This window comes from Eulemur rufifrons, chromosome 28 (assembly GCF_041146395.1).
Source record: "Eulemur rufifrons isolate Redbay chromosome 28, OSU_ERuf_1, whole genome shotgun sequence".
Taxonomy (NCBI): domain Eukaryota; kingdom Metazoa; phylum Chordata; class Mammalia; order Primates; family Lemuridae; genus Eulemur; species Eulemur rufifrons.
This window is the reverse complement of record NC_091010.1, coordinates 64,857,168-64,884,135: the sequence shown is the minus strand read 5'-3', so window position 1 is coordinate 64,884,135 and position 26,968 is coordinate 64,857,168. Positions and strand designations below refer to the sequence as shown.

Sequence of the window (26,968 nt, the reverse complement as noted above, 5' to 3'; positions counted from 1 at the left end):
GCAGTGGCCGTGCAGGAGACAGAGCCGAGGCTGCGGTCCCGTGAGCCTCTGGCAAAGCCCTCTTCTCTCTCCTTCGGTCTCAGAGTGTGCGTCATGACTGGCCGTAATGGTTTCAGGGAAAGACAGATGCAAATTGCACCGCTTTCCTAACGAGGGTTAGCTTCCCCGAGCCACTCCTTTATCCCTGATGCTTTTTGAAGGAAACTAGTGCATTCTCAGTGGGCCCTTAAAATGCCACGGAGCTACGCACTGTGAGCAAAGCTGAACGTTGTCAGACTGGGGGCCAGACGCCAGTAAAGGTTGTATTGTTTGCTCGCCTTGGAGAGAAGAGCTCGAGGGGACATTCAGTGTTGCGTGGGTCGCCTGCATTTCCAGACAGAGCTTTCTAGGATCAGGGGGTGGCACCGTGGCAGGGGTGGCCATCAGTCGTCCTCTCCTTGGAGTCCCATCTGCCAGCGATGGCTGATCCGCTCGCCTGTCACAGTTGTTTAGGATGAAGGCACCGGGGCCAGCAGGGCTCACTCGCTGTTTCTGCTTCTAGGGGAGGCCAGCGCCTCCACGATGTGGGACAACAACGCCTGGACGTTCTTCTATGACAACAGCACGGACGGAGAGCCCCCGTTTCTGACCCAAGACTTCATCCACGCCTTTCAGCCAGACGCCAAACTGATCGTCATGCTCAGGGACCCCGTGGAGAGGTGAGCGGTTCTGCGTGCTGTATTTGGGGTGGAAAGGAAAGGAGCTTTTGAAGAACCGTGTTTCCTTCTCATCGCAAACAAGATTTTGCCTCTTTTTAAATAAAATAAACTTAACTTGCAATGTTACTGCTTTTTCTTATGTAAATATTATTCTTGGGGCAATCCTCTCGTGTTTAGACAAATTGTAGACTGTTTCCTTAGCCATCCTGACTCTGGTCTGTGGGCCTGCAGCCTCTGGCGGGCTTGGCCTGGGGACAGGGGATGGTTCCCTGGGTGCTCTCGGGGCTTGGGCAGCACCCTCAGCACCGGGGGCAGGGTTCCCCGTGTGGTTTCACTCCTGGACTCCCTGTCTCCCGACCGGCTGATGCCTTTACTCTTGACAGCCCTGAGTGTGTGACCTCCAGCTTTCCTTGGAAGACCGAAAGGAAGGACAGTGATGGACAGACCTGCTTTGCCTTTGAGATCAGGGTTGCCCAGTGTGGACGAGGGAAGCTACAGGTCTGAACAGCCAGCACGGGGTGGCCCGGCCAGCGCTGGGCCATGCTTGCGTCATTGACGATGCTGTGTGGATGGCAGAATCTCAGAAGTATTTAGTCCAGTGCTCCCTACAAGTTCCACGATGTCGGGGGGCGGTGGCAGGGGAGCAGTCTGCTCTGAGGTCCTGAGACAGGGAGTTTCCCACCAAGATGACCAAACTGGCTCAGGACAGCTCTCTTCTTCTTACTTTGAAACCAAGTCTGTCTTTTGGGAGCATCCACTTTTTGCTCCAATTTCTTATCTGTAAAGCCACACAGACCAAGTCTAACCCCTCCACAGTGGGAGAGCTCCCTGGATATTTACAGACAAGGCCCACAGTCCTTCGTGTCCTATTTTCCTTCGGGCTGTGTCTTGTTATGGGTTGAATTGTGCCCCCCAGCATGCTGTGCTGAAGTCCCAGTCCCCAGCGTGTGTGCCTGTGACCTTATCTGGATATAGGATCTTTGCAGATGCACGCAAATCGAAATGAGGTCATGCGGGGTTAGGGTAGACCCTCATTGCCCACCCTAAGACACAGGGAGCATGCCACATGAAGGGATTGGAGTGATGCTGTCGCAAGCCAAGGAGTGCCAGGAATTGCCGGCAGCCACCAGATGCTAGGAGAGGGGCCTGGGACAGATTCTCCCTCAGAGCCCCCGGAAGGAGCCAGCCATGCCCACACCTGGACTCCAGGCTCGTAGCTACCAGACTGTGCGAGAACAGGCTGTTGCTGTGCCCCGCCAGCGTGCGGCGGCTTGTTCCCGCGGCCCCGGAGACTCACGCACCTCTGATTCCCTCCTCAGACGGCACCGTCCTGGCCCCAGACCTCTGCCAATTGTAACGATAAGGCGTGTTTGTTGTGGACATTTTGGGAAATATGTTGGAAAACTATTTTCAAAAACACCTGTAATCTCCCACTCAGATAATTGCTATTGATATTTTGGTGTATTTCCTTCCAGACTTCTTTTCTGTGCAGGCGTGTGTGTGTGTGTGTGTGTGTGTGTGTGAGTGTGTGTGAATACACAGTCTTACCTCTTGCTTCTTTCGCTTAGCATTGCTGCCCCCACAGGACATGCTTTAGAGTCGGCCGTGGCCACACTTCTGCACTGATCCCCACCTCCCTCTCGTGGAGGCCCCTGCATGGAGCCTGCTGCTCTGAGTGTCCTCCGGTCAGAGGAGAGCTGGCTCAGCCCCAGCCTCGGCCCCCTGAGCTCGAGCACATGGTGGCTCTCCTGGTGCCACACCATCCCGCAGGTGCCAGGTGTGGTTTCACTCTCTGCTCTCTGCATGTCTTCCAGCCTCAGGAATCCATCGCGCTGGTTCCAAGGCAGCCACTGACCTTGCTGTCCCTTGCCACGTCCTCCTGCTCCTACATGTTCTACACACTTTGGAGGCAGGGACTTGGCCCTTTTCCTCATGGTGGACTTGGTCTGAGAGCAGTTGACACACCAGTCTGGCTCTCATGATGACACAACTGCCAGCCTTGAAGGCTGCTGATGGAACCGACCCCTGGCTGCCCGCAGAGGTGTTTTCACAGCTGCTCTGCCTCCCTCCCCACCGCCACCCAGCTGCAGCTCCCAGGGTGGGGACATTCCCTCCAGAGTGCGCTCTCTGCTCACTGAACGTTTTCCTTTGCTTCTCCGTAGTCTCTCATTCTGGGGAAGGTCACAGTGAACCGCAGGGGGCCGAGACAGAGTGAAATAGCAGCGTGTTGTAGCTCTGTGGACCAGTCTGTCGGGACTGGGTTCAGCGTGGGCCAGTCCCGCTCTGGGCCCTGGGAAGACAGGAGCTCCCGGGCTGGTCAGACAGTCGTGGCCGTGGTTTGTCATGGTCCTGCAGATTCAGCAAGAGCAGAATGGGAGGGAGGGGAGTGGGAGTGGAGAGGTTCAGAAAGGCTTAAACTGGAGGAGCTGATGCCAACTGGGTTTTGAAGGATGAATAAGAGTTTACTGAGTAAACACGGAAGGTGGGTCAAGGGGAAGAAGCATTCTGAGCAGAGAGAGCAGTGAGTACAAAAATAAAAAGCACATGTCCTCTTGGAGGTAGAGCCAGCTTTCCTAAGTGTGCCTCTTCCTGGGGTTCTGGTTCTGCCTCTGAGGAGCCAGCACCGTAAAGGTGAGCCCTTGAACAGGGAGGACAGCAGCGCCGTCCCGGTGCAGACAGCTCCGCCAGAACGAGACCTGCCTACCGCATCTCTCAGACCCCGGCCGCAGTCGCCGTCTGGAAGGAGGCTCACGGGGCAGTACTTGGTCTTCCCTTTTTTTTAAGAACAAATGCTCTGTTTGTACTAGGAACTGAAAGTGAAGGTTTCTTGCTCCTTGGTCTTCAATCTAGCAGAAATGGTCCATCAGGTCAGCTGTTCACGAGCCCCTGCCGTGTGCCGGGCCCTGTGCTGGGTGCTGAGCATACGTACAGCCGGGAACGATGGCGGTGACAGGTGCCTGCTCTCTGGGAGTGGCACTTTATCAGAGAAGCAGGACTTTGGCTTTGTCCTGACAAATGTCCTGGTGCTGAGGAGGAGAAGGGCAGGACGCCGTGGCAGCAGCATGCTCCAGGGCACCAACCCAGTGCTTGCATTGCCTGCTGCGTTATCTACTGCTGACAAGTTACCACAAAACTTAGCAGCTTAAAACAGCTTCTGGAGGTTAGGAACCTGGGGCGTCTTCTACTTCAGGGCTCTCACGGGCTGCAGTCTAGGTGCCAGCCAGGGCTGGGGTCTCATCCAAAGGCTAGAGTGGAGAGGGATCTGCCTCCAAGCTCACACAGTTGTGGGCTCAAGAGCTGTTGGCACGAGGGCCTCAGGTCTCGCTGGCTTTAGGTGAGAGGCTGCCCTCAATACCTTGCCACGAGGTCTGTCCAGCACGGCTGCTGGCTTCATCCAGGCCAGCGAGGGGGAGAGTCTCCTAGCAGACCGGAAGCCACCATCTCTTGTAACCTAGTCACAGGCATGACATCTGTCACATTTGCCATATTCTGTTAGAAGCACGTCACTAGGTCTAGCCACACTCAAGTGGAAGAGACTACAGGGTGTGAATACCAAGAATTGGGGATCCTTGTGGGCCACCCCCATTCTCCACCTGGACACTGGGGCTGCCTGCCAGAGAACAGTGGCTTCCAGTTTCATGCAGCCCCTGTACAGAGGGAGTGTGTATTTATGTGCACATTTTGTGTGTGGGTTACTGACAGCAATAGCTGTTTCATCACTTAAACATTTATAAAAATATGTAACAATAGGAATTCCCTTCTTCTCTGAAACCCTTGACTCATGGTCTGTGTGAAATGCCTGGCTCATTACCCATCCCAGCCAGAAAGGGGATAAACGTTGCTGTGTGTTTGGGTCGCTCTGGAAGAAACAAACACTCCTGGCCCAAGTTCCCTGGGTCCTGGGGCATTGGCCCACGTGGTGGTTCCGTGGCCTCGCTTGTCTGCAAGTGGGCCATCCCTGGGGTTGCGCACGGCCAGTTGGATTGGACCAAATTGTTCTTTTCCTTCTACCAATTGGCTTGAGGGGGGAAAAAGACCCACTTTGATTTCTAGTTTTAGGTTCATGCTTACCCTTTATTTCTATAATTGATCAAAGGTTGAGGGTTTGAAAATGTTGGAATTGTAGCCAAAGTCAAATCACTTTTAAGTTTCCAGAGAAGGCTATAAATGGTTAAGTCCATTTTTTTCTGGAGGAAAACAGGAATAATGGAAAGAAGTGGATGGAATGGTTCATATGGTGGGAGAGGCTAGCCAAGAATTCACGTTCCAAGTTTCTCTCTGTAGGAAAGCACAACAATTTTAGAGTAAATTGATGCGTTCCTACACTAAATTGGCCTAGTTAATTAAAAAAAAAAGCCACCACTTAGAAGCAGTATTTCTCTGTATTTAATCCCATTTGTAAGTGGTAAAGACTATTCTTTTCAAATGCATCTCACATCAGCCTCCTGCCTCTTCCGGGGGATAGTGGGCGGAGTTGGCCTCTTAGTCCCGAGGCCATTATAGCCCCCGTTAGATGCGAGACCTGCTGCTGGCCCCTCCAGCCCGGTCGCATTCCTCATTCAGTCCAGGGGCATTTGGAGTGGGGTCACGCACCATCTGTTAAGGATTTTACAGCGTCTGTCTTTTGGTTTTAATTCTGTGTGGAGTCTCAGTGCAGTGCCCAGAAACGACCACCGCAGGGATGGTGGGTTTTCACGCTCACGATGCTGAGTCCAGGGGGAGGGCGAAGAGTTAGAGCTCGATTTTGACCGGAACCCCTCGAGCCTTGGAACCTGGGTAGTTGTTTTCTTCATCTGCTTATATAAGCTGATTTTTTAACAACCCCTGGACTGGTTAAATAATTCATCCATTTATGCCAATAAACTAGGAAGGGAACAAGGCTTTTAATGAAATGCATCCATTTCTGTACAGTCGCTCACTGGGACACGGGGCCGTGATGGGGCCAAACGTTTGGCCGGGAGTCCTGGTGTTATTGATTGCGCTCTGTCTGCAGGGTGCCTGGCGGGGCACGAAGGTGGTGAGCTGCTGCCGCCTGCTGAGTGTATGGGGCGTGTGCCAGGGTCAGGGTGACAGTGGCACAGCCTCGGGGGTCCCTGTGGTCTGCATTGGAACCCCAGCTCTGCTACTCACTGGCTCTGTGACCTAGGACAAGTAGTTTAACCTCTCTGTGCTACATTTCGTCATCAGTAAAATAGGAGAAAATAGTCCTATCTGAAAGGTTGTGAGAATTAAATGACTTAATATATGCAGTAATGTCTTTAAACAGTGCTAGACAAATGGAAAACATCATAAATTAGCTACTATTATTATGTGTTAGTAGCAGCTAATAATAATAACCAAACTGATCCCTCATTCATTCACTCACTAAATACAGCCATGCACTGCACGATGAAGGTTCCGTCAACCATGGACCACCCATGTGAGCGTGGTCCCGTAAGGTTAGAACACCGTATTTTTACTGCACCTTTTCTATGTTTAGATCCACAAACACTGAGCACTGTGTCACAGCTGCCTACAGCGTTCCGTGCGGTCACATGCAGGGGCACAGGTGTGTGGCCTGGGGCAGCAGTGGGCGGCCCAGGTGTGCAGGGGGCTACACCATCTAGGCTTGTGTAAGCGCACTCTGTGCTGTTTGCACAAGGCCGTTGCCTAAGGACGCGTTTCTCAGAACGTATCCCCGTTGTTAAGTGACACATGGCTGTATTTATTGGACACCCTTGATGTGTGAGATGCCGTGCGTACACAGGAGAGCAGAATCCAGCCCGTTGTTCGCATGGAGCCTCTGTCTAGTCGAGGGGTGGGGACAGGCCTCAGTGAAATGATCTGGTGTTAATTGCGCTCTGGCTCCGGCCTGGCTCTGTGCTAAGCCCTTCTCGGGCATTGCCCTATTGCAAGCAGGTGAGGGGGCTGCCGTGATGTGTTCACAGTGAGGCATGTGGGCTCGGTGGGGTTAGATCACCTACGCAAAGCCACACAGTAAGTTGCTGGCTGGGATTTGATCCCACGCAGGTCTGACCCAGGAGCCAAGCATCTCACCGGTCAAGGTGGGTTCCTGGCATGCACACCTAGGGATGGCCAGCTGTGGGCCGGAGGTGTAGGGAGCGATTTTGAGGATAAGCCCTGGGCGGGGTGGTGGGGGCAGGGCAGGCAGAGGAGGGGTGGGCTGTGCTGTGTGGTAAGGGAGGTCTCAGCCGGCCCTCTGGGAGCTCTGGAGCTGCGGTGGCCCTTTAGGGTTGTCCCAGGTGAGGGAGCTCCTGTCCATCCACCCGAGGCTAGATGAGGTCTGCCTGGGAGGCAGGTCTTTCAGCCGCACGCAGTTCCTGGGAGGGAGTGGGCTGTGATTCATCGGTGGGATAACGCCCTGGTTTTGCAAAGCTCTGTACGCAGTATGGACCCCAGTCTCTGGGTGCCTAAGCCTGGGCTCACCTCATCTGCTTCCTGCAGCATCAGAGAGAGCAAGGGGCCCACCCCCAGGCAAGAACCAGCACGCCCAGAGGGAGCTGAGCTGCATTTATGCTCTGGAATTGCCATAGACCTTTGACTTTAGGCGGAATCTCTCCTGCTGCTCAGGCTGTGGCTGCGCTGAAAACCCTTCTCCAAACAGCGGGACTTCTCCAAGCCCCTGGAAGCACCAGTTGAAAGCTGTCGACATGTTCTCAGGCAGGAGAGGACAGTCTGGCACTGGAAATGTCACGCGATATTTTCTCTACGACAGATTTGCACGAGGATTAAAAAGCAGGCTGCTCCTCAGCATTGAGGACTTTAGTGTTAGTATAAACTATCCCAAAGGGAAATCCGGAGAACTCCTCTGTGGGTCAGGGACGGAATGGGAAGAAAGGCTGTCGGAGTATAAAGGTTGTGACAACGGCCACAAATCAATTTCTCCTCCTTCCTCTCCCTCCAGCTCTCACTCTCTTTGCTTTTCCAAAGACTGTGGAAGGTGAAGAATTGCAAGGAGTCGTCTTGTGACTACATGCGGAAGTTACAAGTCTTGAGGAAGACTGTAGCGGTGTCTTTAGTGAAGCTGCCTGGCAATTTCCTGGGGAACTCAGGCGTTTTGTGTCTCAGAAGCCGCCTGCTTAGGTGGACACACCTTGACATGGGCCAGAGCAGGGGACGAGGTCACTTTCATCAGGTAGAGCTGTTGAGCCACCTGAGGGCCAGGGGTCAGCCTCAGACTGCAGCCGGGCAGGGAGCGGGCAGCACCCAGGCCAGAAGGACAGCCCGGGCCTTGTGGAGGTTTTCTCTGTAGACCACTCAGGAGTCGCCACCTGGTGAGGGACCACGTCTTGTTATTGGTAGGAGAAAACCATCAAGCTGAAAACTCCCATGTGTTTAACACTGTTTATTTTTTTGGGAAAGGTTTGCAAAGCCATTGGCAGTCCTGTGTATTCCCACATGGATTGTTTGGAAAGGGCGGTTCCTCGGGAGGAACGCCCTAGGGGAAAAGGGCCTCCTTGTTTCTGTGTCTGTGGATTATAAGGTGAGCTGTGTGCCTCAGGATGGACTCTGGGGCCACAGGCAGAGCTTGGGGACCTGGCTGCTCAGTGAGGTCGGCTCTGCCAAAGGAGAGGGAGAAGCCCATGTCGCGTCCAGGCCAGCCCTGGGGTGCAGTGGCCGACATTCTACAGCGAGGGTCCCATACCCTGGGGCCTGGGCCTGGCTGTGTAACCAGGGGTAGCTGGCCAATCCTCAGTGTGCCTTCACTGTCTCACCCTTAGAGACATTTGCCATCGGGATCACTGGGAATCACGAGAAAGTGCTTTGTGAACCATGAGGGACTCGGAGCTGTCGAGGTTGCATGGTGTTGCCTCCAGAGGTTCTGCCTTCCAGTCCGAGAAATTTACCGAGGCCCTGGGATTGGAAGCTCTGGAAGGTGGACTGGGAACCCGTCTTGTGCTCAGGAACCTGGGGCCTGGTGGGAAAGCAAAGACGCCTGCCCAAGTGGCCCCAGCGAACAGGAAGCTTTGCATTCACTTGGATGTTTCCAAACGTGGATGTTCTTGTCTGGCGGAAGATGGGCCTCTGCAGCGTCCATGCTGTGCTCGGCCGGAGCGGACCCTGCACGTCCCTGCGTGTCTCCCTGAGTCAGCGCGCCTGGCTGGTCCCGTCTCCTTGAGCCTCGTGGTGAGATGTTCCTGATCTGTGATTCAGTGGGACAAAAAGGCTCCTTCCCAGCTACATCAAATGACCTTGTTTTCCTGGTAGGAAAAGTACGTATCATCAGTATTAACGGCCCCACATCAGAGGTCGGGAAGTTATTGATCAGTGATTTAAATTTGGATGCCGGCAAATGGAATAATGAGGCCAGGGGCTCTGGTTTCGTTTTTGTAACCACATTTATCATGACTCTCCTGTGGCCACAGGACTGTGAATTGGAAGACATGAGTGTGTCCCTTCTCGGGGGCTCCTGGCTGAGGAAGTGTGACTGTTCACGTGAGTGTCACTGAGAAGCTGACGGGGGCACTCGGAGAGCTCCGGGAGGTGTGGCCGGCGTCCCTGGAGAGCCAGGCTAGCAGCTTCAGCATCGGCTGAACCTTTTCTCAAAGCACGGCTCTCTGAGAAGTCCGTGCACGGAGCAGTGACTGGAGGAAATGTCACAGCCAAGGCCATCGAGTGCCTGCCCTTGTCTAATTGAACCTGAGACTGACGCTTGTGATCTCATGTGCCTTTTAAGCTTGGTGATCGTAGTGACTTCTGACATGAGCCCCTCTGGGAGCTGACATGTTAAAACCAACAGCCACTTATTGTTGTGATGAAAATGTTCTGGAACGAGGGAGCAGTGATGGTTGCACAACTTTGTGCATCTACTAAAAACTACTGAATTGTTCACTTTAAAGGGGCGAATTTTATGGTATGTGGATTATATCAATATAAAAACAATATGAACAAAAAGGAGGAGAAACCCATTGTAGAGAGAGGTTTCCCCAAACTAGTGACACTGGCGCTAGAACCTGCGGAGTTCTGCATGTGGCAGGCAGGCCAGTTAATAAGCAAGTCACCACGTAGGAACCAAAACCGCTAAACGCTAATGCGCTATCACAGTAACCAGTGCACGTTCGCTAAGTGATAAAAGATCAACGACGTGCTCTGGCTTTATCGTGGATACCTGAATATCCATTTGTTGTTGCTGTCACTTTTCTAGGTGTCCACGCGATGTTATAAACACATTTGCGTTTCCCGACTGTGGCAGCGAAGCTCCTCATGTTTATCCTGAACGTTTGTGCGTGCTCTGGTACACTTAGTAATTGTTCGCCAGTCTGCTGTGACTCATTAAGAAGTTCTGTGACAGGATTGACTGTTGCTTCCAAGTCACTGCACACCTAAAACAATAACATCAAAATAAACAAAACCCAAAAACTGTCCGTGCAAATGGCGAGCCCCTGTCCTGGCTAGCCACCCATTTGTCTCCTCTAGGGGGAAGGGGCACACCTGCCGTGCCAGTGGGCTCTGGGGTCAGGCAGACCTGGGTTTGTTTGGGTGCCAGCCCTGGAGCTCCTGGGCTGTGTGCCCGTGGGCTTAAGCTCTCTGCATGTCAGTGCTCTGCCCCGTGAGATGGGGTCCATGCATCCCATGTGGGGCTGTGGAGACAAAACCCGAGCACACATGCAGTACCCAGCACGGGGCCTGGTGCTGGCCGCCCTCTGTGACCACCAGCCTCCATGCCAGGGATGGAAACTGGGGAAACTGCAGGAGTTGAACCTGGAGAGCAGTCACAGAGCCTGGCCTGGAGGAGGCTCCCATGGCGTAATCGCTGCTCCTGCTCTGACAGTGACCGGCGTGCCGACCTCTGTGCACGCTGGCTCAGAGCAGCACCCTGTAAATGTCATTGAGTGAATTCAGTAGTGGTCTTGGGGTAACCAGATTTTACATGGCAGAGCCTTGAGGCTCACTGCTGGCCACCCCTTTGTCCCTGTGGGGAGAGATGTGGTCACTTTCAGAGGCGCCAGGTTGAGGGAGCCTCCTCCCCTCAACACACACACATCCCGTCCCACTGCCCCTCAGGGGGCCCAGGACCCCTGCGTGCCCCAGGAAAGAGGCTGAGCAGCACCCCACAGGCCACACCAGCAGCCTCTAAAATAACCACAGCACAGAAGGCCTGGAACGGATCTGGACTTATATTTGGAATTGCCGTTGGAAACAGTCCTGGCCAAATGTAACACCCATCTGTTCGGGGTGGTTTGAGAGTAAGAAAATGAGGTTCAGCAGGAGCGGCCTGGGCAGCCCTGCAACTCAGGGCTGGGAGGGTGTCAGGCCCCCGACCCTGTGCTACCCCGGAGCCCTCCTCCCCTCCAGCCCAGGCTGCTCCTGCAGCCCAGGCCGGCCACTGCACTGCCCTGACTGGAGAAATTTCTCCCTGTATGAAACCAGTCTTTCTTCCTGAACCTTCTACCCACTGGTCTGTCCTTCAGGGCTGTGGGACACGTCCCCAGGGGGAGCAGCTCCTTTCCCTTCACCACTTGGCGCCCAGCACTGAAGGCAAGCGTCCTTGCAGGCCCTGAGCCGCCGGTCACTTTGCTCTACCCTCCCATGTTCTTGATGCCATGCCTCTGTTAATGCATCCTGAGGTGGCATGAGCATCTCTGCAGTTCTGCGATGATTGATCACGAGCTCTTGTGTTCTCCATGTTGGTCTCTTTCCCTGACTTCATCATCGCACAGTTGATCTGACGCACCATAAGGTGGGCATTGAGGTTTGTCTCTGCATTTCAGCTGCTACCTTGTGTGCCTGCTCCAGCTTTTGGAGGTCCATCGGATACTTATTCTCGATGCATTTGCTGTCCTTGTCAACATTTTCCGAGTGGCTTTAACCCATTGAAGTGGCTTTCACTCATTCAAGGTTATTGACTTACTTTTTCCCCAGAGAGTAGCTGTGGGGAAAGGTACAGCATTGCTTATTGAACATGTTCTTAGGAGGCCTCAGCCTGATGCTCCCACCCAGACAGTGGTCCTCCCTCTTGTTTCCTTGCGGGAAACCTGGCCACACGGCCACAGTCCTGCACACGTGGGCCACTGTTGCGGGATCCCAGAGAGTTGTCAACAAAAGTAACTCCTTAGTCTTCCTTGGAATTGGGGTTTAGAATCTGTGTTGGTTCCTAGGGCTGTTGTAATAAATTACTACAAACTTAGCTGCTTAAAGGAAATTTATTTCGGAGGCCAGAAATCTGAAAGTGAGATGTGTGCGGGGTTGGTTCCCTCTGGTGGCCCGGAGGGCGAATCTGTCCCAGGCCTCTCTCCTGGCTGCCAGTGGCTTCCAGCAGTCCCTGGTGTTCCTTGGGTGCAGAAGCATGACTCTGTCTCTGGCTCTGTCTGCATATGGTGTTCTTGGGTGTCTGTGTCCCCTCATGTTTTTGTAAGGACTCCAGCCGCTGGATTTAGGACCCACCCTAAATCAGAACGTCTCATCTCAAGATCCTGGATTTAATTACATCTGCAGAGACCCTATTTCCAAAGAATATCACATTCACAGGTACCAAAGATTAAGCCTTAGACATATCTTTTTGGTGGCCACTATTCAGCCAACTATGGAATCCACGTGGGAGGTGGTGGCCATTTGTTATGGCGACTCGGTTCCTGTTCGGGTGTTTGTGACAGGCCAGGGCGTGAAGGACTTCCCTGCATGATCCTAGCGTTGGGGCTCCAGGGAGTCCCAGAGCTCACCACCGATTCTGTGGCCAGATCTACGATGCTTGGAGGTGACCGAGGAGCCAAAGATGTCTCTTTTCATCCTGCCGAGGAAGGAACCTGGCCCAGCTCTGAAAAGCTATGAACGTGGCTCACAGGAAGTGGGGGTGTGACTTCATGTCAGCGCACCCCCGACCGATGCAAGTCGGTAGTCTCACCTGGTAGGAGTGAGGTCCCTGGTTGGGACACTGGACGTGTCCCAGTTTTCTTGCAGGGATTATTCCTTGATGTATACAGAATTGTGTAGAATCAGCAGATTCTTCATAAAGTGACTTTGTATTTAAAATTGAGGCAGGCTTAGGTGCTTTTGTTTTATGTATAAGCCAGATATCTATTAGAAATATTACTACCATAAAGAAAAATCTCAAAAATCTCAAAAATCTCAGTATGGAAACCTTGAGCCAATGATTGTGTTTTTATGAGGTAATTTATGTGATAGAATTCCAGTTCCACGAAGCAATTTGGAGAGTTCTGCGCACATCTTTGGAAAGAACTCTGGGCTTGGACTTATTAAATATAGGATTTGATGACAGTTTCATAAGCATCTGTTACTTCTCATTGATGTAGCGTCTTGGGCTGAGCCATCACACTGATAGGACTGACAGGACACCCCATCGAGGTGCCGCGGGAACCCTTCAGTGCATAGAGCCGAGCTGCTCTTGAGGGTTCATGCACGTCTCACTTGGGCATTTATGGATCGGCCATTTAGGTTATTCTAACCATGACTGACCCTGCAGTGACAGGTACCATGTTTCAGTCTTGACGCATCTTCCGATTTCGAAGATGGAAAACAGCACAGGCGGTGTTGGGGACACCAGTAAAGGGGAATGTGGTGGTCATGGGGAGTGTGCTCAGAGGAGCGTGGGCCTGGGGGAGCCCACCCTCGAGCTGCTGAGCATCTTTGGTGATTAGTCTTTAGGCAGGTCCTTGGGACAGTGGCTGACCAGGCTGAGATAGACAAAGCAGTCCTGTTCTGGCGTGCGTTTGGGTTCTAGGCAATCTGTGGGCAGATCCTGAACATCTCAAGACTTCTAGGAGGCGTCCTCTGTGGACCCTGGCCGTGGATAAATTCTAAAGGGCCGTGGTAAAGACATCTTATGTGCCAAGGGCAAGGAGGATACAGAGGTGGATAAGATCTGGCCTGTCCCTAAGAAGGGACGCTCCTGGTATTATGACTGTGATTAGAGGAGAGGGCAGTGGAGAAGGAGCATTTGCAGCCCCGTGCAATAGGGTGCACAGTTCCTGCAGGACAGTGTGTGGCTGAGTCTTGGGGACAGAAGCACTGGGTGGGTCTGGCAGGTCTCACAGTTGTTAAAACTCCCACGTATGTGGGTACATAGCGTCACTGGCAAGAGGGGAGCCAGGTGGGAGGTGAGGGGACAGGAAGTGCGGAGCTGAGAGAAGAGAGAAGTCTGACTCCTTGGGGGCACCGGGGCGTGATTTCCAGGAGCCCAGTTTCACCCCAGCAGGAGGTGCAGCCGATGCAGCTGGGGGCTGTGAGTGTGGGGGACGCTGAGCACAGCTGTGGGGTCACAAGCAGGTGTGTGTGCAAGAAGAGAGAGTAGGGAGAAATGTCTAAATGCACAGAGTTTTTTTTTAAAAACCAAAAAAAGGAAATACTCTCTCTGCAAGCAGAAACAGGGAGAAGAAAGAGTAGGAAACTCACAAATTGGAAGTTCTGTTAAAGAAAAACCTATTCTGACATTTGTTAAAACGGTAACGCAGACTTTATCTGAGACTATTATGATGGGTATAGGGACTGCTGCGATGGAGTGTGTGGCAGAGACTGGGCTCAACTCCAAACGCAACAAGGGAAAAAGTGAGGATTTTGTAGCCGAGGAGTGGGGTGAGGGGCTGGTGGACGGAAAATTACTAAGGGAAACCTCAAGGGTAAGTGGGTGGGGGGAGGATTCTGGCTAAAGCGACCTAACGGGATTCCTGCTGAAGATAGGCCGGGTGACCAGACACCACCTGGGGATGGTGGACAACGGGAACCCATCAGACGTGGAACATTAGTTGTCAAGGGTGGGGGATTCTGGCTAAACCAACTTAGCGGTGCAGATTTTAACAAATTTAGGTTAAAGATCTGATTAGCTTTTTATTAGCACAAATCACGAATGGGGCGGCACCCATGCTTGCAGTGGGGAGGTGGGCTGTGTAAACAGGGGACAAAGAGTGGATTGGTCCTTTCAGAGTGACTTTCCTGGTAGGGTTGAGCGACTCGCTCTGGTTTGGTTTGGCCTGGTCTGCCGGGGCTGGTGGGGGGCTCAGTCTGAAGCAGCAGCGTCCCATACATGTCGCTCCCCAGCGGGGTTCTTGCTCAATGGGGGGATGCAGAGATGGGCACGGAAGTCCCAAAGTCAAGGCCTCGTTGGGAAGAGGATGCAGAGGCCCCAGAGTCTTGGGAAGGAAGACTGGCGGTTCGTGTGCGGCAACACGCTTACATCCGTGTGGTGGTGTCTGTGTGAGCAGGTGCGAGTCTGTGGGGAAACACGAAAGGCTGCAGGTGTTCACGTGCCTATGTGGGGATGCTTTTACATTGTGTTAAAAAATAGGCCCCCTCCGATCTGGAAGGACACATTTCATAATTTTTTTAAAGCGTCAGGAACGTCTGTGAGAAGGGTCAGGGATTTCAGGTGGAATTGTAACACGGCGAGAGCAACAGATGCTCTTGTTTTTGTTCCCTCCAATAGAGGAGAGAGGAACAGGAAGGTGCATAAAATTTTCATGGCTTCCCTTTGCTACTGCACAATGTTTGTGATCTGTTGTTTTGAAGCTTCACTGTTACTGTGAAAACAGAGCCAGCGCCTGAGAGGACCAGAAAGAGCAGCATAAAAACTGCTGGTCCTTTGGGGCCAGTGTAGACATGTCCGGCCCAGAGAGCGTGGAAGGCCACGTGAGGGGCGGGGCTGCGGGGACAGGGAGATGGCCCGACTTCAAGGAAAGGAGGAGAAAGTGCTTTGATGAGCAAAACTAGATAATGTCATTGTGCATGGATTTTCATTGTCATCCACATGGCGCGATGGCGCATGCATGGGTGGTAAAAATATCCATTTATTTTATTCACAGGTTGTACTCAGACTATCTCTACTTTGCAAGTTCGAATAAATCGGCAGACGACTTCCATGAGAAAGTGACAGAAGCGCTGCAGCTGTTTGAGAACTGCATGCTCGATTACTCCCTGCGCGCCTGCGTCTACAACAACACCCTCAACAACGCCATGCCCGTGCGTACCGCCCAGCGTGTTATCATGCAAGTGGCGTTGTGGGTTGGGGTTTAGCACAGAAGCTTTTTAATGTGCAAATGCTGTTCCCCATTATTCACGGATGTAAAAACTGAAAACGATGGCTCTTTGGCTGGCTCCCTGCCTTCCTCCCTGCTGGTCACCCCACCTCCTGTCTCCTCCCTCAGCGGGAGAACGAGGGTGCATTTAGGAAGATTAGCATTTAGTGAGGCTCTAAAAACACACCCAGCAATTAGTGTCGGCAGACATGAAGACACCCAGCTCTCAGATTGTCTTAAGAGCATCCTCTCTAGCCGTGGTGGATTGCTTTGTTGGCTTAAAAAATTACTCACCAGTAACTTTCAAGGCTTCTTTGACAGGATCTCAATTAAAGAATATTTTCTGTTGTTCCCACTATCTTTGCTTTCCCTTTAGGACTATATATGTAAATTCCTAGCCTTTTTTAATGCAAATATTAATGGTGAATTCAGCACCTTTTAGCTGGGGGCTGGTTTTCCAGGCTGGGCTCCCTGCGTTGGGTTGTCGGTTGTCCGATCGTCTCAGGGCTTGTGCAGCTGGACGCCTCCTCCTCTTGCAGCCAAGCTGCTGCTGCCGTTACGAGCCTGGCTCTGCCCCACCTGCCACGTGGCAAGGCACGAGCGGACCCGCTGTGCAGTCCCGAGCGTCCGGGGCGGTGGGGCTCAGGTCAGGAGGCTTTGCTCCCCGCTTCCTTGTCACCAAGGCTGTGGTATCTGGGAGGCAGTGTGCAGAGGCAGCAGGTGGGACTCCAGGCTGTGCTGCTGGACTCCGTGGTTGGGCAGGGAAGGTGTGACAGGGACAGAGATAACCACAGAACCCGGCTGCAGTGCCGGGCAGGAGCGGGGTCCGGATTCAGACAGTGGGGTGGGTTCAGTCCCCAGCTGGGGCGTTCACTGGCTGTGTGACTCTGGGCAATGGTCTTGGCCTCTCTGAGACCAGTTGCTTTGTCATAAAATGGGGGGAATGGCACCACTTTGCTGGGCTGTTACAAGTATTAGAGATGGATGGCTCTGTCGCACAGCCCTGTGTTCATCTGTCCCACTGTGTTCTGTGCGTGGTGCTGGGTCGTGGGGCCACAGCAGTGCCGGCACGAGCATGGTCCTTGCTGTCCTGCACAGCCAGCAGGGAGAGTGGATGAGGCTGGGCAGCGGGCAGGGGACGCCCGAGAACAGGGCATCAGGCGGGTCCCCAGGAGGGTGGATGTCTGTGCCGAGTCCTAGAGGAAGAGCGGGTCAGGGAACAAGAGCAGCGTGTGCAGAGGCTGAGCGGCCAGCACCGGGACCACCTGCCATGCAGAGCCCGGGAGCATGTGCAGGAGACAGGGCGTGAGGAGGGGCTCGGGTGCCTGGCCAGTGGGGCTGCGTCCCCGGGGATGTGGTGAGCCTCGGGGTGAGTCTAGGCCTCGTCACGAGAGAAATGGGACCCCACGGGAGGGTCTTGAAAAGAAATCTCTTTTCCCACCCGTTGCTGGGTTCATGGCTGAGGCACCTATAAAAAAAGACAGATTAATAAGAGAAAAGCCTACAATTTATTTCATATAAGTTTGACACGGCACGGAGCCTTCATAAGGAAGCAAACACCTGAAGAAACAGGGAAACCTGTGCATTTCTGTGCTAGTTTTGATGAAGAGGACAGTCGTGCAGAGAGGCGAGATTGAGATCTGCTGGCATCAGCTTGGGGGAGCGGAGCTGGGCTGCTCAGACCCTTCTCTGTGTCGCTGCTAAGACCTCCTCCTCCTCCGGGTGTAGGGAGGGCACCTCCCGAACGAGGGTTTTATGTCCTGCCTCGGGGGAAGTGGGGAGGTGAGAGTGACCTTCCTGCTTCTGCGGTTTTCTCCAATGCCACGGTGCCATGTTTGGGGGCAGCGGGTCCGGAACCCCATCCACGGTTATGGCAGGTCTGCACTTTAGAAAGACGCCTGGGGCCGCCGACCGAGGGGATGGGACCGGGGCAGGGGGCTGTCTCCTAGAGACAGGACAGTGGTGGGACGGAAGGTGTGGTAAGAGACTGGTGGCTGAGTCAGGGTACTAGCAGAGGGTAGGAGAGCATTGGAACTTTCTGGAAACAGAGGAAGACAGGAAGGGACTTGTGGACAGAGTGGGGGAGGCCTGGGGGATGAAGGGGGAAATCCGGACGTACACGTGTTCTGGCTCACACGCCCCGAGCAGCGTGCGGTCCTTACGCTCCTGCTCTGGCTCGTCGTGGTTTGTGCCTGGCGGAGGGTCATCCACGCGGGGCCTGCTGGGGGAAGAGCCCGAGTCACCGTTGAGACATGATTCGTGTTCTGTACACACCGGTGCCCACTCTGTGCGCAGCATTGTGTTCAGTGCTGGAAGAAACCAGCAGGGCTCTTTCCTCCTCTAACCTGGGCAAACCCAGACCTGCCACCACCTTCAGGGAACACCTTGCGAGCAGGTGGGCTGCCCTGACCATTCCTCAGGCCCCACCTGACTTGCTCCCACTCGGGGCTCAGGGCCCGGGCCGTCCTGCTGTGCCGGCCAAGCCACACAAAAGTACACTTTGCCCAAGATGCTTGTGTCCTCTGTGATGGTGGCCATAGGGCCACCTGAGAGCATCACCGAGGGTGACAGCAGCACAGGCAGGGATTCATGCCCCGAGGTGGCTTTGGCCGGCATCGACGCTCTCGTGTAATCAGCCAGTATTTATAAATACAAGCAAAGAAAGGACAGTCCTGAATATTAGTAAAGGGTGTGATCTGAAGTCCTGAACAATTGTAACTGCAAGTAAAAGTTTGTAGCATCGTCAGGAGAATGTCTGTGGGCAAATGCAAAGAGCTGGCTGAGGGACCTTATCCACTTTAGCGAGGAAACGACGATGCAGATTTGTCACCTGGGGGTGAAGGGCACAGGCCTCCTCTGGGGCTGAATCTTCGAGGAAATGTCCGAGGAAAATCAGGAGGAAGCAAAGGAGAGTGCTGTCCAGCCGTCACAGGGGCCTCATTTGGGACAGGAAGGGCCTCCAAGGCTCGTCTGAGGCCGGTGCCCTTGACTGAGGGAGGGACAGGAGGAGGACGGCTGCAGACAGGAGCGTGGCCCAGCCCTGGCTGGCCCGGCGATCGGTTTGCCTGGCCGCCCTTCTCTGCCAGGTGCCTCCTGGTAGACAGGGTGGGGGCACTAGGTGGAGCCTGCTGGGGCAGGGAGGGGGTGCTGAATGCCAGTCGGGGGGTGGATGGGATGTGATGGCTTCAGCCATCATGTGGTGGTTTGTAACAAAATACTGCAGCACTTGTGGGAAGCGCCTTAGGGTGTTGGAATTACTCCTCCGGTAACGCCTGTCTGTGGTCCTAGGTGCGGCTGCAGGTCGGGCTGTATGCGGTGTACCTCCTGGACTGGCTCACTGTTTTTAACAAGGAACAGTTTCTCATTCTGCGCCTGGAAGATCACGCAACCAACGTCAAGTACACCATGCACAAGGTCTTCCAGTTTCTGAACCTAGGTACGAGCGTCATCCTCAGACCCATGGGCAGAGTGTGAGCTCCGTGGACGTGGCTCTGCTGGGAGCTCTGCGCCAAACGCAGACTCGGCGAACTGGGAGGGGTGGGCAGAGCGGGGAGGCCTGTTCAGTGCCATTATGGAGCACCAGCTGTACACAGGTTGTTGTGCGTGGGATTCCGGTGAGGGACTCCCTGGGTGCACCCAAAGGTGGCTCCCCTCTGAGAGTTTGTGGTCTAGGGAAGGGAGAGGAGGAAGCCACAGCTCACCTGACAAAGTGACAGGTAGGGCAACATGGGGAAGGTTAGCATCGTCACAAAAGGTACATGCTGACGATTTGAGACCCAAGCTGCAGAAGGGGACAGGGAAGCCTCCATGGAAGGAAAGGGCGTGAGAGCTGAGCTTTGAAGGACCAACGTGGTGTCGGTGGGTGGCTGGAACAGGACACAGGTTGGATCAGGGAACAGACAGGCCGTTGCATCGTCTCAGGTGCTGTTGGGGATCCCTGGGGTCAAAGCCTTTTGGGTGGGTTTTGGCTTCTGGGCCTCTGGGGAGAGGGTGCCTGCCCTCAGCCTCAGGATTCCAGCCCCAACAGTCCCAAGAGGCACTTGGTGACAGCAGGCCACAGTGCTGGCCATGGCAGTGGCTGGCAGAGGTCTGCACACAGGCAGGGAGTGCTGGCCGTGTGGTGGGGCTGGAGTGGGGTCGGAATGAGCCGAGTTCCTTCCCAGGACACCTCCTGCGGCCCTGTCTAATGATCCTGCCTAGAAATGTTGTTAATTGAATCTTTCTTGAAATATATTTCTTCCCACTGGGACTGGGAACCCTTTCATCGTTTGGTCTTGTTTCTCCTTTTTCTTGGAGAGCTGGTCATGTGATGAGGTGTGACTGTTTCTTCCCCTTCCAAGGCCTATACTGCCTAGGCCCATTTCTCTTTGATTTGGCCACATGTTGACTTTGTACCACTTTGAGCTTGTCTTTTGTCCCCTAAGATGACAGTAAGGCTAATTCTGTATCTCACAGGACCCTGGGACACCGGGACAGGCTTTTCCTATGTATGGGCTGAGGACTTAGGCCATATCCTAAGAGCCCCAGGGTAAAGAGGCCTGAGCAGCGACTGGTTGGGTTGAGCTGTGAGGCCGTGGGCCAGACGGCTGGAGTGTGGAGGTGGCAGCGCCCTCTGGCTTGTTCCAGGGTCTCTCCTCACTGGTATCTTTGCTACAGGTGGAGGTACAGCCAGTGTGATCTCTGGGCAAAGGTGGCCTCCTCCCTACCAGCCTCCCCATGGCCACTTCATAGCAAGACACTTGGGGTGCAATATGGCCAGGCATGGGGCCCTTTGCATCAGCAGCCTGGAGTAGAAATGACTGGGGCGGAATTTCCAGTGGGCTGACTAGCACAAAATCCTGAGCCCACGGACTCTGCCTGGCGGGGGCACAGTCACCCAGGGACAGGCTGACGGCTGGGATGGCAGGGCAGGTAGAAGCGAATCCTCAAGGAGAGCCTCAGGTGAATGCTGCACGTCACAGAATACCAGCCGGGCTCCCCGAGGGTGGGCGTCAACGCCCGCCACAGAATGTCTTTGCCATCTCATAGTGGTACTTCCACTGCCCTCCCTCAGCTCTCCAGCCAGAGAACTGTAATGCGCAAACACATTCTTCTTCAAGGCAGCTCCTGTCTGCACATGAAGCGTAGCTGGGACTCTCACGGAGTCCCTTTTACGGCCCGCCATGCACCCTGCCTCACAGATTCTCCTCTCATTGCAGGGCCCTTGAGTGACAAGCAGGAGGCCTTGATGACCAAGAGCCCGGCCTCTAACGCACGGCGGCCAGAGGACCGTAACCTGGGGCCCATGTGGCTGGTCACGCGGAAGATCCTGCAGGACTTCTACGGGCCTTTCAATGCGCGGCTGGCGCAGGTCCTTGCCGACGAGGCGTTCGCCTGGAAGACGTGAGAGCTTGCGCGCTCGCGCTGGGCCAACCAGTGCCGCCATTGCCAGGATTTTAAAACCTCTCTTCGTGGGGAACCATTTCGCTCATGGCGTGGAAAACCCTGGGACTCCCTCTCCCTCCCTGGGGACACACTGATGAGAACCATTTCAGAGTTTCCTTTGTGGCGGTCTGTTGAACAGCGATCACCCTCCCTGAGCTCCTCCCTCTCGGGCCAGTGGGAGCCGCTGCCTCAAGGATTCAGCTCTGCTTGGAGAGGCCTGGAGGTCAGGGCGAGGTGGCTGGCACCGCACGGGTGTGGAGAGGGCGCCCGGGGAAGGCAGCCCGGCCCTGCCACCTCCGCCTTGGGAGAGCCTGAGTCTGGGATCCGAGGAAGCCCACCAGGGCCTGAGCAGAACTTACACTTCACATTCACTTTTTTGGTTTTTTCTAGAGATGAGGTCTCGCTCTGTTGCCTAGGCTGGAGTGCGGTGGCCGTTCCCAGGTGCAATCACGTCATATTCACTTTCAGAACACTATTTTGTCGCTACTGCTAACCTCATCAGGACGGGCAACGGCAGCTCTTTCAAGAATAGAGGCTCTTCCGTGTCTTTCCCTTTTACTCCAAAGTCAGCCCTGCAGTCTCTTCAGATATAAACCCCGTTAACTTCACTGTTTCCAAGAGCAAAAACATAAGCCAGTTTTGGCAGCACCTTCACCTCTTTGGCCTCCTCCCCTTCTGTCCTTGTAGACTTGACTTAGGCTTAATGCATCTAAAACAAACCACTTTCCACATTTGACTAGCCCAAGCTCTTTTCTGCCTCTTTAGACATTTTCTCAAGAAATTGAGTTTATAATTGAAGGGAAATTTTTGCTCTTAATGCAAGAATGTGCAACCTCAAGGAATTGAACATTTTGTGGAAAAATCTAGGTAACTCAAGCGCTCATCCTGTGTCTGAGGTCATCGGAGAACTGCAGGGTTTTACATTTTTAGTTCTGGCTGGCTGCGGGCTCGGTCTCGCCCCTTCCCACTGGAGTGAGTTTATTATCCGCACTGTCCACCATGTGTGGTCACAGTTCCTTAACCAGTTATGGAACTACAAGATACACGTGTCCTGATTTGGAAACACAACGCACGAGCTGAACTCAGGCTGAGCATGCTATGTTGAGATTTGGAACGAGATTGCCAGGAGCCATGCTCTTATTGGAATGTTCCAGGCCATGTGGTGGCTTGGCGTATGGATGGATGGGCTGAAGGGCTTGTCATTTCTTGGCAGTCCTGGGGAAGGTTGACAAGAATGCTTGCACCCGTGTGGCACACAGCCCCAGGTGGGGCCCGGAGGAAGCTTTGCACCTGAGTGTTGTCAAGAGAAGCTTCCTGGTGACCACAGTCCTCAGGTCAAGCTCTCGTCCACCAAAGTCAGAAAGTGCAGCGCCCACACCCCAGTGGGACCTGCGCGAGGGAGACAGGCTGGGCTTTAGCGGCCGGGGGATCTGCATTTGCTCAGCCATCCGACCCCAGTGCCATCGTCTTCCTGCCGGTGGAGGCGGGACGGACACACAGCCCGTGTGAGGCCCTCAGCACTGGCACGGCCGCGGGTATTTCTGCCTCTGAAGGAGCTGTGTGTCCTGAGCTCCCACTTGCAGGGACAATCCCGGCCTTTCTCTGCAGCCGGCACTGGGCGCAGCAGCCAGCAGGGAAATCTGGCCTGAGCACAAGGATGCTTTAGGGAGCTGTCAGTGCAGTGTGAGTGTATTTATTTGCCGTCAGAGTGTGCGTGTGCGGGTGCGGGTGCATCCTGAGTGGGTTCCCTTCAGCTCTGTGCCGACGCGCCTCCGCTCCGGACACAACCCTTTTATACGTTAATTTCTCTGCCAGTTACCTTGTCATTTCCAGTACGTATTTCACTCTGCCACACCAACCATTCCTACAGCAAGGGGTCTCTCTCACGCCCTCCTATGCATGTGAACAACATGTAGTGTAATTCTGCTTCTTACAGAAGTACGACTGAGGTATGATTTCCAATATTATTTGGTTTATTATGCGGATCGTTTTTATATACGCAGGCCCCTCCTTCGTGCCAACCGATGCCATCAGACGGTTTCCTCTCGAGGGCCTTTCTGCAGAGGGCACACCTGTTGCCTTGGCTTTCCCTTAGTGGAGGCCCGGCTCTTGGTGACAGGCGGCACAGGCGCCGTTCCCGGCGGCGGTTCTCAAGCCTGTCACTCAAAACCAAAGCAAAATGGAGCATTTCTCACGACCTGGTATTGAAATGAATTTGTGTTCTCAAAAGCTGTATATCAGATTGTATTAAATCGTACTCCCTTAGTCGTGTAAGGTATGTTAAGTGAATTGCAGTTGTGTTGTACCTTTATTAATATTTAACATAATTAAAGATGGACCCACGTGGCTGGTACCTGCAGAACGTGTGCGTGGATGAGTCACAGAAGTCCGTGTCCTACCTGCACGAGTCGTGCACACTCTGTTGAAGGGGACTTAATGACATGGTGGCCCGTGAGAGGTGAGCTGTGATCATGCAGTAACAGGCAGAAGAAAAGTCAAGAGCAGACAGAGAAGGACTCAGACGTCACCAGGGACTCCCTGTGCGTCCCACTGTGCGTGTGAGTCGGGTGGGGGTGGGGTAGTCAGGCCTAGCGCTGTCTTCAGACCTTTGAATTTGAAACTTGGGACCGCAGGCCTCATTCCTGTGGCCAGCCTGGCCCCTGTCGTGTCTGGGTGCGTGTCATTATCACTGGGCACTCTGTCCCCTGGCTGCCACTCAGGCTAGGGCAAGCCTGAGGCTGGGGCGCCGTGACGGGACACCGCAGACTAGGTGGCTCCGCAGCGATTTGTTTCCTCAGGTCTGGGGGTCACGGGGCCCAGATGAAGGCACCAGGGGGTCGTTTTCTGCAGGGGCCTCTGTCCTTTTCTGGCTGATGGCTGTCCTCTCCCCGTGTCCTCACTCGGCCGCTCCTCTGTGCACACGCACGCCCCGGTGCCTCTTCCCCTGCAGCACCCTGATGGCCTCATTTTAACTTCACCTCTGCAAAGGCCGCTCCCCAAACAGTCGCAGGCCGAGGTACGGGGGGTTGGGATTTCAACACGTGAATGTGGGGGACGCAGTTCAGCCCGTACAGAGGGGTTGTCTCAGGCTTGGGGCTCTGGAAGCCTGGGCCATCCTGGGCACAGTGTGGACCTGGCTTGGTCCCCAGTTCTGAGAAGACCCCCTGGGGGACTCTCTCCCCAGCACTGCCTCCCGCAGGAGCGTGTTGGAGGTGGGGCTGGTGGGGTCCAGGCCTGGAAGTGGGGAGACCCCTTCTCCTCACCACAGGGCCAGGAACGGCTTTGCCCCGTGGGGAGCGAGCCTGTGCAGAGGAGGAGGAGGAGAGGAGGAGGAGGAGGGCAGATGGGGCGTGTCCGTGGGGCAGGCTGGGGGCACAGCTCCCGCTCCCCGGAGCCCTCCTGAAACCCCAAGCGTGTGGCTGCCCACTCCCCGCTGAGGAGCCGTCCTCCAGGGATTCTGGAGGAACGTGTACCTCCCCCTCGGAATGACCCTGCTCAGGAAACAGCAAAAGCCATGCTCCGGGGGAGAAATTCCGGGCGTCACACGGTGGGGAGAGAGGTGTTGCACTCAGGCAGGTATTTTCCTGTTGCCCCAAGAATCCCCCTCCAGCAGCCCCCCTGCCCTGGGCGGGGCAGGTCTCCCGGAGCCTGGCGGGAACAAGTGGCTTTGATGAATGGGATTTTCCCAGAAGGTCACCTGGCAAGGCTCCCGGCGGGAGGGAACGGGTCCTGCGGGTAGACACCAAGGCAGCGCGAGCCGCCACCTGCTCTAGGAGCTCTGTGGGTTTCTGGCGGCTGCTTTCACAAATTTCCCCAAACTTCATGGCTTAAAGCAGCACAAGTTCATTACCTCACAGTTCTGGAGGTCACAAGGCTGACATCAGTCTCCCTGGGCTGAAGTCAGGTTGTGAGCAGGGCGGGTTCCTCCTGGAAGCTCCAGGGGACGATGTTCCTCACCTTTCCCAGCTCCCAGAGGCCGTCTGCTTTCGTGGCTCGTGGTTCTTCTCTCCATCTTCCACGTGAGGCATCTTCAAGTCTCTGACTGTCTCCCTCTGCTTTCAATGTCACACGGCCTTCTCTGACTCTCCCCCTCCTGCCTCTTGCAAGGACCCTCGTGGTGACACCGGGCCCCCCAGATAATCCAGGGTCATCTCCCATATCAAGATGAGATCTGCAAAGTCCCTTTTGCCAGGGAAGGGAACATACGTACGGGTTCTGGGGATTACAGCGTGGACGTCTTTGGAGGCCGTTATCCAGCCAGCCATAGCAGGTGGTCCAGTGAGCTGCATCCCAAGCAAGGGGTGGCGTGGGCACCCCTTTGCCGGTCCCCTGCGGCCCTACCGTAGAGGGCCACGCAGGTCCGCGTGGGCAGGTGGCTGCCCGGCAGAGGGCCCAGCTTCTGGACGCATTTGTTCTGGGATGGGGCATCTCCCTGCCCAGGCAGGGCCTTGTTCCTGGAGTAGGTGGGACAGGACGAGATGAGGCGAGGCCAGGCCACAGACAACCCTTCTGAATTGACAGCGCATGGAAAACCCGGGGTCCTGTCCCCAGCAGCCTGTCTGCATTCTGGGGGTCCAGACCCCCTCCCTCCCTTCAGCCCCATTTCAAATGCCCTCAGCAAAGGGCAGTAGTGTCTGGGGTCATCTGGGCCCGGGGTTTCTGCAGACCTGCCCATCGAGGGTCTAGGTGGTGACTGGGGCTTCTAGGGGGAAACAAAGGGAAATGAACATGACCTTGTTCTGCCAAAAGGCTCCCTGAGCTGGTGTTCTCCCGCCCTGGGCTGGCCAGCGCAAGTCGCCTGAGCCTCCCACTGGAAGGCAGCCTTCGGGGGCGGGCTGTGGTGGGCCAGCTGCAGTGAGACCAGAGTCACATCACCAGTGGACTGCCCTGCCCACTGGGCACGGCCCTGTCCGATGGTCTCAAGGCACCAAGGGCACATCTACTTTGCACGAGGCACTGGGCCAGGCATTGGCGTGGGGGCGGGGGTGTTCATTTGCTCATTCATTGATTCCTTCGCTGGTTCTCAGCAAGTGCGGGAGGAGCACCGACCACGTGCCTGGGACTGGAGGTGCCCAGGACAGCAGACCACGTCCCCGCCCACTGGAGCTGGAGTCTAGTGTCGCAGGCAGATACTGATCAGGGAATTACTCAGAGCATTTCAGAATGGCAGCAGCCATGAGGGGAAGTACTGGGGATGGTGACACATTCCTGGTGAGACCTCCAGCCCTCCCAGCGCTGCACTCTCTGTGTCACCTCCCCATCTGCCTCAGGGACCAAGCCCGGCGGGGGGGGGGGGGCGGGGGGGCCTGGGCGGGAACTGCTGGCCCCGCTTCCCCCAGCAGCGTGGCCCTGCCGCAGCCCCTACCTGCCAGGTCACCCCAGGCCTCCTGCCCCGATCCACACGGAAGCCACCGCCCCACAGCCCTCAGCCATCCGCAGAAGCCTGCTTCACCGTGTCACTCGGGCTCCAGGTGGCTGCAGTTTTCCATCAAGGGCTGGATAGTAAATATGTTAGACTTTGCAGGCCCAAGAGGCAACATAGAAGATATTAGGTACTAAAAAATTTTCTACAAATATTTACTGATGAAATTCAAAATACAATAATTCAGTACAATTTTTTGTAACACAGATCTGCTTACAAGAAGAAAGGCATTCTTTTAGGGGGGTGGTAATGGATAATATTTCGCTTAATTGGGGTTCAAAGTCATGCGCCCTGCCAAGCCAATGGCTGCTCGCCCGGCAGGGCGATGCTCCACTGCATCCCTTGGTCCCCGAGACCCCTCTCTCCCGTGGGTTCCAGGACACCACACTCCTCGCTGGTCCTCCCCTGCCTCCACGGCCGCGCCTGCTCTCCCTTCTGACCGTGCGGTGTTGGGGCGC

The 26,968-nt window shown here is 54.8% G+C and overlaps 1 protein-coding gene across 1 annotated transcript in view; it reads left to right on the top strand.

Moving 5' to 3' along the window:
- The window catches only part of CHST15 (carbohydrate sulfotransferase 15), a 72,372-nt gene extending 48,990 nt beyond the window's left edge, over positions 1-23,382 (top strand). Inside the window, exons 5-8 of the mRNA XM_069459914.1 lie at positions 542-698; positions 15,452-15,608; positions 18,953-19,100; positions 20,863-23,382. Of these exons, the coding sequence (XP_069316015.1) occupies positions 542-698; positions 15,452-15,608; positions 18,953-19,100; positions 20,863-21,050 (650 nt within the window). The 3' untranslated portion in view covers positions 21,051-23,382. The remainder of the gene's footprint in view (positions 1-541; positions 699-15,451; positions 15,609-18,952; positions 19,101-20,862) is intronic.
- Positions 23,383-26,968: the final 3,586 nt, after the last annotated feature.